An 11,121-nucleotide genomic window follows, 5' to 3' on the forward strand; every position below is an offset into this window, starting at 1 on the left:
ACTGCCTCCAACTTTCAGGCTCGAATGATCTTTTCGCCTCAGTCTCCTGAGTAGCTGAGACTGCAGACATGCATCACCACACCCAGATAATTTTTAAACTTTTTATAGAAATGGGGTCTCACTATGTTGCCCAGCCTTGTCTCGTGCTCTGGGGCTCAAGCAATCCTCCCGCCCCAGCCTCCCAAAGTGCTGAGATTACAGGTGTGAGCCACTGTGCCCTGCCTCTTCTCTTCTTCTCTTCTCCTCTCCTCTATTCTCTTTTTTTTCTCTCTCTCTCCCTCTCCCTTCTCTCTTTTTTGAGACAAGGTCTCACTCTGTCACCCAGACTGGAGTGCAGTGGCACAATCTTGGCTCACTGCAACCTCTGTCTCCCAGGCTCAAGTGACCCTCCCACCTCAGCTTCCTGAGTATCTGGGACTACAGGCATGTGCCACCACAGCCGCCTAATTTTTGGTATTTTTGGTAGAGATGAGGTTTCGCCATGTTGCTCAGACTGGTCTTGAACTCCAAAGTACAGATGATACATCTGCCTTGGCCTCCCAAAGCGATGGTATTACAGGCATGGGCCACCGTGCCCGGCCCCATTTTCTTTTCTTTATAGCATCTTTCACTGTCTGAAATGATTTTATCTCTTTATTTTCTTATTATCTGTATTTCTACACTAGAATGTCAGCTCCTTGAGAGCGGCAACTTTGTTTTGGTCATTGCTGTATCCTCAGTGCCTAGAAGACTTTCTGGAACATAGCAGCCACTCAGTAAATGAACAAAGGCGCTGATTAACCCCTGTGCTTGTTCACAGGCTGGCTGATATAGAAGAGACACCCAAATAGGCCCAGACAAAAATACACGATAAAGACCCTAGGGTCATCCACATACCCTGGGGACATCCAAAAGCTAGGGACCACCTGCTCCCGCGCCCGCGGTGCCTCGAGGGTGGAGATCCCGAGCTGGGGACCGAGCACTCCCACGGAGGGAGAAAAGATGCTCTGGGGCAGCCCCGCCCCTCCCTGTATCCCCAGCAGCCAATGGGAGCGCGGTCCTCCTGACGCCCCCTGGGACGTGTAGTCTGGGCAGGGGCGCCCTCGGGCGCCGCCGAGCGCCCCTAGACTCCACGTCCCGTCGTGCGCTGGGAGGCGCGGGGATTGGCTGAGCCCCGCCCCCGGCCCGCCCCGCTCCGCTCGCGCCGCAGCCCCAAGAATGAATGAAATCGTAGCGCGCTGGGCGGCAGAGCGGGCGGCGCAGGCCGGGCTGGGCCCGCGCGCGGCGGCAGCGGCGCCCCGGGCCGGAGGCGGCCCAGCTGAGCGGGCCATGGCTACCGCCATTCAGAACCCGCTCAAGTCGTGAGTGTCCCCGCCGTCCCCGCCCCCTGTCCAGACCCCCCACCAGGAGCCCTTCCCCCGCCCGCCCTGGGGCTGAGGAGGGGACGCAGCGCGCGGACCCGTAGTTGAGTGGGGGCCCCCAGCACAAACCGTTGCCCCCGGGGCCCGCCACCCCCTGTCGCCCCCTGGGGTTGGGGGCGGGAGCCTCTCCAGGGTCGCGGGGGCGCCTCTTCTTTGTCGCTGTCAGTGAAGGAATGTGGCGCGGGCTGGGGGTGGCGGAGGCCGTTTCCCCACCCAGAGTGGGGGTAGGGGCTTCCCTCTCCTCCATCTCTCCCTCAGGGTCTCCGGAGGTGCCGGGCCTGCCCCGGCCGGGGCTGGAAGCTCGAACACCTAAGTCCGGACCTCGGTCTCCAGGGTTTCCATCACCCGCTCTCCCCTCATCAAAGCGCCTTTCTCTCTTTCCCCTTCTTTCTCTGGGGACCCCGGCCCTCGCGGCCGAAGGGTGGGAGCTGAGACGTCGGGGGTCCTCGGTTCCATCCCCGCTGCCTCCCCTTTTTCCTTCTGGGATCTCCGGGAACTAGAACCCCGAACCCACGGCCAGCGTGGACCGCGGCATCCCTTCCTCTCCCCGCCCATACACATCAAACGGGAGCATCTCTGATCCCCTCCGGGACCGGCTGCCCGGGAAGGGGGTGCTTGCCGGGAGCGCCCTCGGTCTCCGAGGATTCCCTCCCTTTCTCCCTGGCCGCAGCCCTCCGAGCGTTCGCTTCCTCCCGGGCCCGGTGGCTGGGAACCGGGACGCCTGGGTCCGAGCCTAGTCCCTCCTGACCCTTCCCTCTCCCTGCCATCCCTCGCACTCTCCACCCCTCCCCTTCCCCCTCTCCATCTCGGGCTTGCTTCCTCTTCGGGATCCCGGACTCCTGGGTCCCAGAGCTCCCCACCCCCACCCCGGTTCCCAGGCGGTGACAGCGGGCTCCCAGTGACAGGCGCTCGGCTGCTCCCGCCCTCCCTCCCCGCAGGCGAGCGCAGCGCTCCCCTCCCCCTCCTCCTGGGCCTGGTGGAGGAGGCGGAGGGCGAGCGCCGGCGGCGGCGCCGCACAAAGGGGCCGGGGCGACCTCCCCACCCTTCCCCCAACCCCGCTCGCTGGCTGCCTTGACCTTGAACATCGAGGGATGGGGGCGGGGGCGAGTGGGGACAGGGAGAGAGGGAGCGCACCCCCCACCCCACCCACGAGAAGGGCTGCGCCTGCTGGCTGGACCAGAGGCCGCCAGTTGCTTCTGGTTTCTGGCGGGAATGGGGGTGGGAGGTGGAGGGTGGGAGTTGGGAGAGGAAGGGGGGCAGGGACTTAGAGGCACGCGCCTACACGTGTGGCTCCGCCGTGAGCAGGGTGCCGGGAGCGAGTGTGTGGGGCTTGGGTCCGTGAGAGGTGGTGCATGATGGTGACACCCCTCCGCTGCCCTCTCACCCTAAGTGGCACACACAGACAACTGTCTCTCATGTGAGGGACACCCGCACAATGGTTGGGAACGGGCTCCTGAGCAGGTTGGTGGATCTACCCCTCACTCTGACCCTGGCCCAGACCCCCCCGCCCCCCGCAGGAGGTGTGCTGCAGCCGATAGCAGGCGGCTGGGGAGAAAGCCTGGACTGAGAGGGCCCTGCCCCCGTGCCCTCCCCTTCCAAAAGGTATCTGCAGGGGTGAAGGTGGGGAACTCCCTGACTCCTGAAAGAATGTGAATCACATTCCCTGGGGAGAAGGAGTTGGAGGGTGCGGCCCTCGGAAGTTCCGACTGCCTGAGTTCTAAAACCAGTTTGAGCCATGAACATCCCCTGCCGTGAACCTCAGTTTTGCCATCTGTGTATGGGGCTTTTTTTAAAATTGAGACTGAGTTTCACTCTTGTTGCCCAGGCTGGAGTGCTGTGGTACGATCTTGGCTCACTGCAACTTCCGCCTCCTGGGTTCAAGCGATTCTCCTGCCTCAGCCTTCCCAGTAGCTGGGACTACAGGCGCACACCACCACGCCCAGCTAATTTTGTATTTTTAGTAAAGACGGGGTTTCACCATGTTGGCCAGGATGGTCTTGATCTCTTGACCTCATGATCTGTCACCTCAGCTTACCAAAGTTTTGGGATTCCAGGCGTGAGCCACGCACCTGGCATATGGGGTCTTCTACCAGCCCTTACCACCTCATGGGGCTGTCGCGGGGCTTAAATAAGGCCATCTTTGTAAAGCACTTAGCACAGAGCTCTGACCCTGACCAAATGTAGCGATTATTAGTAGTAGTATCAGTATTGATTTATGAAATTGATTTCTACTGTGGGCCAGCTCCACACAGGGCACTGGGGAATGGGGGCAGGAGGATTGTTTGGGCCAGGGAGAGGACTCGCAGGAAGTTGTAGGAGTGTGGGAGGGGTGTGTGCAGGTGATCAGGCAGGAAGGAAAGAAATGAGAGCCGGCTCCAAGTGTCAGCCTGGGTCTATGGGTAGAAATGCTCCTAGTGGGCCAGGGACGGTGGCTCACGCCTGTTTTTACAAAAATACAAAAATTAGCCGGGTGTGGTGGAGCATGCCTGTAGTCCCAGCTACTTAGGGGTTTGAGATGGGAGGACCGCTTGAGCCCAGGAGGTGGATGCTTCAGTAAGCTGTGTTCATGCCACACGGCACTCCAGCCTGGGCCATCAAGTGAGACTCCGTCCAAAAAAAAAAAAGAGAGAGAGAGAGAAAGAGGAAAGAAAGAGAGGGAAAGAAAGGAAAGAAAGAAAACTGGAAATTCTGCTGGTAGAGGAGGACTTTTAGGGAGGTCTACATTCCGGCGTCTCTTAAATCAACATGAGAGTTTGGGGTTGGGCAGGGGTGAGTCTGCATGTCTGAGGCTAGAAGTGTAGGGATCAAGTGTAAGAGGGTGTGTTAGGGGACCTGAGAGTGGATGGGAGGTGAGAGAGGAAGGTGGGGTCATGGCTCACCGTGGGCGAGGCGTGGGGTGGCCACGATTGGGGCCTGGAGGCCAGAGTGATCGTAGGGGTGCCAGTGCCCCTCACTTCATTCCCTTGTCACCACTCCAGGCCATATGTGAATCAGAGACCTACCTCCTCCTGTTCCAGGAGAGGGGAGAGTCTGTGGAAAGGGTCTAAGACTAGAGGGGTGTGTGTGTGTATGTGTGTATGTATGTGTGTGTGTGTAGAAGTGGCCATGAGGGTAGGCGGCCTAGGCGGCCTTGACTGGCTCGCTCTCGGGAGGATTTCTTTTTTTTTTTAAAGACGGGGTTTCACCATGTTGGTCAGGCTGGTCTTAAACTCCCGACCTCAGGTGATCCGCCCGCCTTGGCCTCCAAAGTGCTTGGATTACAGGCGTGAGCCACCACGCCTGGCATCTTGCGGGTATTTCAAGTGACAAAAGAGGTGAAGGCTAGCGGGCCACTTCTGTTGGCTGGGGCGCCCCCTGGTGGACGAGGGCATTTGTGGGCGTGTTAATTCCAGCAGCTGCTCCAACCTGAATGCTGGCTCTACAGAGGGTGGAGGGGGAAGGGGGAAGCGGGAGGGGGGAGGGGAGGGAGGAGGTGAAGGTGGGTGGAGGGGAGGGAAGATGGAATGGCGGTGCTCCCGAGAGACTGGGTCAGTGTGTGACTCAGTGGGTCTTCTCACTCCCTGGGGGTCTCTTCGGGTGGAGTCAGTGTGGGTGACTGGGAGGGGGCGTCAGGACCAGCGGGGGAGGGACGTCAGGGGGCCTGCTCCCTTCCTTCAGTCTCACCTTCAAACAACCGCCAGGGGATTCCGGCATGTGAGTTCACCTTCCTGTGCCTCAGGTTCCTCATCTGGAAAATGCAGATAATAGTGGCTTCACCGGGGGAACTGTGCCCAGCACATGGTGGGGGCATTTACTCATTCAACAAATAGCTACTGAGCAGATAATTTTTTTTTTTTTTGGAGATAGGGTCTTGCTCTGTCCAGGCTAGAGGGTAGTGGTGTGTGATCATCGATCACCACAGCCTCGGTCTCCTGGACTCAAGCCCCCTGAGTCAGCCTCCTGAGTAGCTGGGACCATAGGCATGTGCCACCAGACCCAGCTATTTTTTATTTTTTTAGTAGAGACCAGGTCTCGCTATATTGCCCAGGGTGGTCCCCTGAGCTCAAGCGGTCCTCTTAGCCTCCCAAATTTCGGGGATTACAGGCATGAGCCGCCATACCCTGCTTACTTTTTGTTTGTTTGTTTGTTTGCTTTTAGAGACAGAGTCTTGCTCTGCCACCCAGGCTGAAGTGCAGTGGTGAGACCACAAATCACTGCGGCCTCGGCCTCCTAGGTTCAAGCTATCCTCCGACTTTAGCCTCCTAAGTAGCTGGGACTACACTCATGTGTCATCACACCCACCTAACTTAAAAATGTTTTTGTAGGCCGGGAGCGTGGTCTCAAGCCTGTAATCCCAGCACTTTGGGAGGCCAAGGTGGTCAGGAGTTCAAGACCAACCTGGCTAACAGTGAAACCCCGTCTGTACTAAAAATACAAAAATGAGCTGGGCGTGGTGGTGAGTGCCTATAATCCCAGCTACTTGGGAGGCTGAGGCAAGAGAATGGCTTGAACCTGGGAGGTAGAGGTTGAAGTAAGCCGAGATCAGGCCACTGCACTCCAGCCTGGGTGACACAGTGAGACTCTGTCTCAAAAAAAAAAAAAAAAAAATGTTTTTGTAGAGACAAGGGTCTCAATGTGTTGCCCAGGTTGGTCTCAAACTCCTGGGCTCAAGCAATCTGCTCATCTCAGCCTCCCAATTGCAAACTAGAGCCATTGCACCTGGCCAGCATTTTTCTTTTCTTTTCTTCCCTCCCTCCCTCCTTCCCTCCTTCTTCCCTCCTTCCCTCCTTCCCTCCTCCTTCCCTCCTTCCCTCCTTCCCTCCTTCCTTCCTTCCTTCCTTCCTTCCTTGACAGAGTCTCACTCTGTTGCCCAGACTGGAGTGCAGTGGCGCCATCTCGGCTCACTGCAACCTCTGCTTCCTGGGTTCAAGTGATTCTCCTGCCTCAGCCTCCTGAGTAGCTGGGATTATAGGTACCCACCACCTCGCCCAGCTCATTTTTGTATTTCTAGTAGAGACGGGATTTCATTATGTTGGTCAGGCTGGTCTTGGAACTCCTGACCTCAGGTAATCCACCTGCCTGGGCCTCCCAAAGTGCTGGGATTACAGGTATGAGCCACCACGCCCAGCCAAATTATTCTTTCAAGTAGCATTTAGGTATTACCGTTGACATCTTGGTAAAGTACATATCACATCATTTGTGGAATAAATGGATTTATTGAGCAAGTACTACCTGCCAGGTACCTTTTTTTTTTTTTTTTTTTTTTTTTTTTTTTTTTTCTGATGTGGAGTCTTGCTCTGTCGCCCAGGCTGGAGTGTAGTGGTGTGGTGTTAACTCACTAAAGCTGGGATTACAGGCATGACCACCGTGCCCGGCTAATTTCTGCATTTTTAGTAGAAAGGGGTTTCACTATGTAGGCCAGGCTGGTCTCAAACTCCTGACCTCAGGTGATCCACCCACCTGGGCCTCCCAAAGTGCTGGGATTACAGGCGTGAGCCGCTATTCCTGGCCTGCCACTTACCTTTTAAAATGCTTTACCTATATCGCCTCATTTAAGCCTCACAACACTCCAGTAAGGCATCGTCCTCTTTTTACAGACAAGGAAACTGAGGCCCAGAATGGTTAACTCATTTGCCAAGGTGACACGGCCACCAAGTGGCAGAGCTAGGATTTGAACCCTGGAGATGTGACTACTGTTTCTAACCCCCACTGCTGCTGTCAGGCCTGCAGAAGGCGTTGAGCAGGGTGGGGTGACCGTGAGCGAGGCTGCTGGGAGAGTCAGCCCCGGGTGGGGTCTCTGCAGCCAGGAGGGACTTGGGTGGGTGGGGTGTCTGCCCGAAACATGTTGGTGAGAAGTCTGTGTGGGCACCTGGGAGGTGTCTCTGCGTCTCTTAGTATTGCAGTGTGTGTGCGTGTGGCTGAGTCCGTGCGAAGGTGTGTGAGTGGGAGTGTGTGGGAGGCTGTGAGTCTCCGCGTGAATGTGTGTGTAAACTGCCATGCGTGGGCGTGTGCGAGTCCAGGTGTGCATGTGATTGTGTGCACGCGAGACTAGGATGTGTGGACGAGTGAGGCCGGGTGAGTGACGGTGCGTGCCCGGGGGCCCCCGCCTCCGCACCGTCCCAGTCCCTGCGGGGTCCCGGGGGCCCCCTGGTCTGAAACTACCACTCCCGGCATGGCCCGGGCGGGCCCGCCCCGCCGCCGTGATTGGCCGTGGCCCGCGTGCTCCCGCCCCCCGGGAATGAATGGATGGGCGGCCTCAGCGCCCGCCCGACCGCTGGGAGGACCGACCCGGCGGGGACCTGCTGGGGGCAGGACCCGGGGAGCAAAATGGCCACGGTCATCCCTGGCCCCCTGAGGTGGTGCGGGCCGGCGGGAGGCGGAGAGGGCGCGCGGGCGGGTCTACGCGGGCCTGTGTGTGTGTGGCGGCCGGGGGTGGGGCCGAGGGGGTGTCGGGGGGGCTGTCACCAAGTGCGGGGGTGCGAGTGTGTGTGACTGTGGGTCTCTGACGAGAATGGTGTCGGATGCGCCGCTCCCCTGCTGGGTGGAGGGCGTGGGGGGGCCTCCAGGTTCTTTTTGGGAAAGGGGACAGCGTCCCCCCCCTGCGACCCTCTGGTCTGGGAGAGGGTGAAATGGCCCCGGGGTGCGGGGGCCTTGGCAAACTGGAGTGAAGTCCACACCAGCTTTGTCTTGGGATGTGGAGTGTGTGTGTGTATCACTCATTTGTGTTCTGGTTTCTTACAGAATTTGGGGATAGGTGTGTGGACATGTGTCAGTTTCCTTTTATTCTGCTCTGGGTATCTTTGGATATTTGGGTCTCCGAGTGTGTGTCGGCGTCCTCTGGAACTACATGTCATTTGTCTTGTGTTCTGTGTTTGTGAGTATGTAGGGCTGTATTTGTGTGTAAATTTTTGTGTGAATATAGGTGGGTTTGGCTTTCTGTGTTTTATATGTGTGCATCTGTGTGTACGTGTCTATGTGTGATATTTTAGATGTTGGTTTCACATTGTGCATCTTTGTAAATGTGTGTGCGTACCTGTGTGAATCTGTGTGATTTCTTTGTGTTGTGTCCAGATATTGTCTGTGTGGTTTGTGTTGTCTTTGGATACATGGGGGCAAGTGGTTTGTGTAGTTCCTGTCTTTTGACATGTGTGTACTGTGTGTCTTTGGATTCATGAGGGGTGTGTGTGTGTGTGTGTGGTGTGATGTTTCCATGTTGTGTGTCTTTGTGTGGGTGAAGTGTTTATGGTGTATGTCTGTGGATATGTGATGTGTCTTTGTGTATGGTTGTGTGGTCTGTCTTCCCACTATCGAACTTGGGATATTTGTCTTTTTCAGTAGCTATTTATGGGTGCACGTGTGTGAGGTTTGTCTGTTTCTCCTTTGTGAGTATTGGGATTTGTCTCTCTTTGTGTGTGAATTAGGTGTGACTGTGTGTGATTTGTGTTGTGTGTCTGCATGTGTTCATGTAGGGATGCGTCCCGGGGTGTTTTTGTTTGTTTCTGTATCGCGTTTCTACTCATGAGCTGGAGGCCTGTTTGAGTCCCAGTTTGGGGGCTCCTGGGCCCTGTTCCCTTCCCCTGGCCTGGGTTCCGGAGTGGGAGGAGGGGAGAGGTGAGGCTGGAGGGGTCCCTCGCCCCTCCTGAGTCTGAGCGGGCCGGCTGCCGGGGGGGGGCAGGGGTTCTGGGGGGCCCTGCACGCCTGCCCTTGCTGACAGCTGCCCGCCCGCTCGCCGCCCCTCTAGCCTAGGCGAGGACTTCTACCGCGAGGCCATCGAGCACTGCCGCAGCTACAACGCGCGCCTGTGCGCCGAGCGCAGCCTGCGCCTACCTTTCCTCGACTCGCAGACCGGCGTGGCCCAGAACAACTGCTACATCTGGATGGAGAAGACCCACCGCGGGCCGGGTACCGCCAGGAGGGCGGGCGCGGGGCGGGGCGGGGCCGGGCCGGCACACCCCCGCTTCCCTCTCACCCTCCCCCTCTCCCCAGGTTTGGCCCCGGGACAGATTTACACGTATCCCGCCCGCTGTTGGAGGAAGAAACGGAGACTCAACATCCTGGAGGACCCCAGGCTCAGGCCCTGCGAGTACAAGATCGGTGGGTGCAGCCGCTAGGACCCCCATCGGTGTCCCAGAGCCTGCTGTGCGTCCCGGCACGTGTCGGTCACCTTTATCTGCCTTCTAGCAAGTGTCTGTCTGGCCAACTGTGTGTCTGTCTGCCCGTGTGCGTCTTGGGTGTACCCCGGAGACTCCACAGTTTTCTCTGAGTCACTAAGTGGCAACTGCATCTCCTCCTACATGGGCGCAGGTGCCCAGCTGTTATTTATTTATTTATTTTTGAGACAGTTTTGCCCAGGTTGGAGTGCAGTGGCATAATCTCGGCTCACTTCAACCTCTGTCTCCTGGGATCAAGCAATTCTCCTCCCTCAGCCTCCTAAGTAGCTGGGACTACAGGCACGCGCTACCATGCCCTGCTAATTTTGTATTTTTAGTAGAAACAGGGTTTCACCATGTTGGTCAGGCTGGCTTGGAAATCCTGACCTCAGGTGATCCGGCTACCTGTGCGGGGATTACAGGCGTGAGCCACTGCACCCAGCCTGTTGTTTTTTAAACAGAGTCAGGGTCCTTACTATGTTACCAAGGCTGGTCTTGAATTCCTGGGCTCAAGAATCCTCTCGCCTCAGCCTCCCAAAGTGTGGGGATTACAGGCATGAGCCATTGCGCCCCACCAAGGGGCCCAGTGGTATGAAGGGCACAGTGGTATCTGTCAGTGTGTGTGGGTGTGTGGAGTTTCTGTGTCCCCTCCCCTGGGAGCTGGGATGGGTCAGTGTCTGCCTGTATTTTTTTTTTTTTGAGATGTAGTTTGGCTCTGTTGCCAGGCTGCAGTGCAGTGGCGCGATCTTGGCTCCCTGCAACCTCCGCCTCCCAGGTTCAACTGATTCTCCTACCTCAGCCTCCCAAGTAGCTGGGATAATAGGCGCCCACCACCACGCCTGGCTAATTTTTTTAGTAGAGATGGAGTTTCACCATGTTGGCCAGGCTGACCTCAAACTCCTGATCTCAGGTGATCCACCTGCCTCGGTCTCCCAGAGTGCTGGGATTACAGGCCTGAGCCACTGTGCCTGGCCATTTGCCTGCATTTTTTTCTGTGGGTGCCTGAGGGTGTCTGCCTCTGTATCTCCTCTCGGGCATCTGGATGTCTCCATGCCTGGCTGGAGCTCTTTCCTCTCTTCAGTGTAATCTTCCCAAGTGTCTCCAAGTGTCTTAGAAGGCTTGTGTTTTCTTGCATGTGCCTGGTCTGTCAGGGTGTCCAGCTCGTCCTTAGTGTGTCTGGGTGTGTTGCAGCATGTGGCCATCTCTTTCTGTGGGGCTGTAGGTACCTTGGAGTGTCTGGGAGGATCTCTTCCTGTGTCTGGTGTATCAGGTACATTTCTGCACGTGTATGCCAGTCCCTCAGGGGATCTGGACTTAACCTTGAATGAGTTTAGGAATATCGGCGTCATCGGCTGTTTCTCCTCCCGAGTCCAAGGGTCTGTGTGTACCCAGGAGCATGGCAGTGTCCACCCAGCTGTCTCTTCCTGTCTGCATCTCCTCTGTGTGTGTGTGTGTATCTAGCTGAGCATTTCCCCCTGGGTGCGTATCTCCTTCTACAATGTGTCCAGGTGTCTCACCTGGCTGCGTCTTCCCCATGTGGGTCTAGGTATATCTATCTGCAGGGCTAATTGTCTCCTTTCTTTTTTTTTTTT

General features: G+C 57.0%; 1 protein-coding gene across 11 annotated transcripts in view; it reads left to right on the forward strand.

The window, feature by feature from the left end:
• Window positions 1–1,209: 1,209 nt before the first annotated feature.
• Window positions 1,210–11,121, forward strand: part of DPF1 (double PHD fingers 1) — a 19,120-nt gene continuing 9,208 nt past the window's right edge. For 2 of the 11 annotated variants that reach the window (XM_017506618.2, XM_017506622.2), the window contains exons 1-3: window positions 1,233–1,340; window positions 9,121–9,281; window positions 9,366–9,473. In XM_017506618.2, the coding sequence (XP_017362107.1) occupies window positions 1,309–1,340; window positions 9,121–9,281; window positions 9,366–9,473 (301 nt within the window). In that variant the 5' untranslated portion in view covers window positions 1,233–1,308. Of the gene's footprint in view, window positions 1,341–7,603; window positions 7,739–7,862; window positions 7,894–7,991; window positions 8,991–9,120; window positions 9,282–9,365; window positions 9,474–11,121 lie in introns of those variants that run through there. The other 9 variants (XM_017506615.2, XM_017506616.2, XM_037730675.1 and 6 more) reach the window with 7 other exon arrangements.

Source organism: Cebus imitator, unplaced genomic scaffold, assembly GCF_001604975.1.
Source record: "Cebus imitator isolate Cc_AM_T3 unplaced genomic scaffold, Cebus_imitator-1.0 Scaffold356, whole genome shotgun sequence".
In the NCBI taxonomy this organism is placed as follows: Eukaryota; Metazoa; Chordata; class Mammalia; order Primates; family Cebidae; genus Cebus; species Cebus imitator.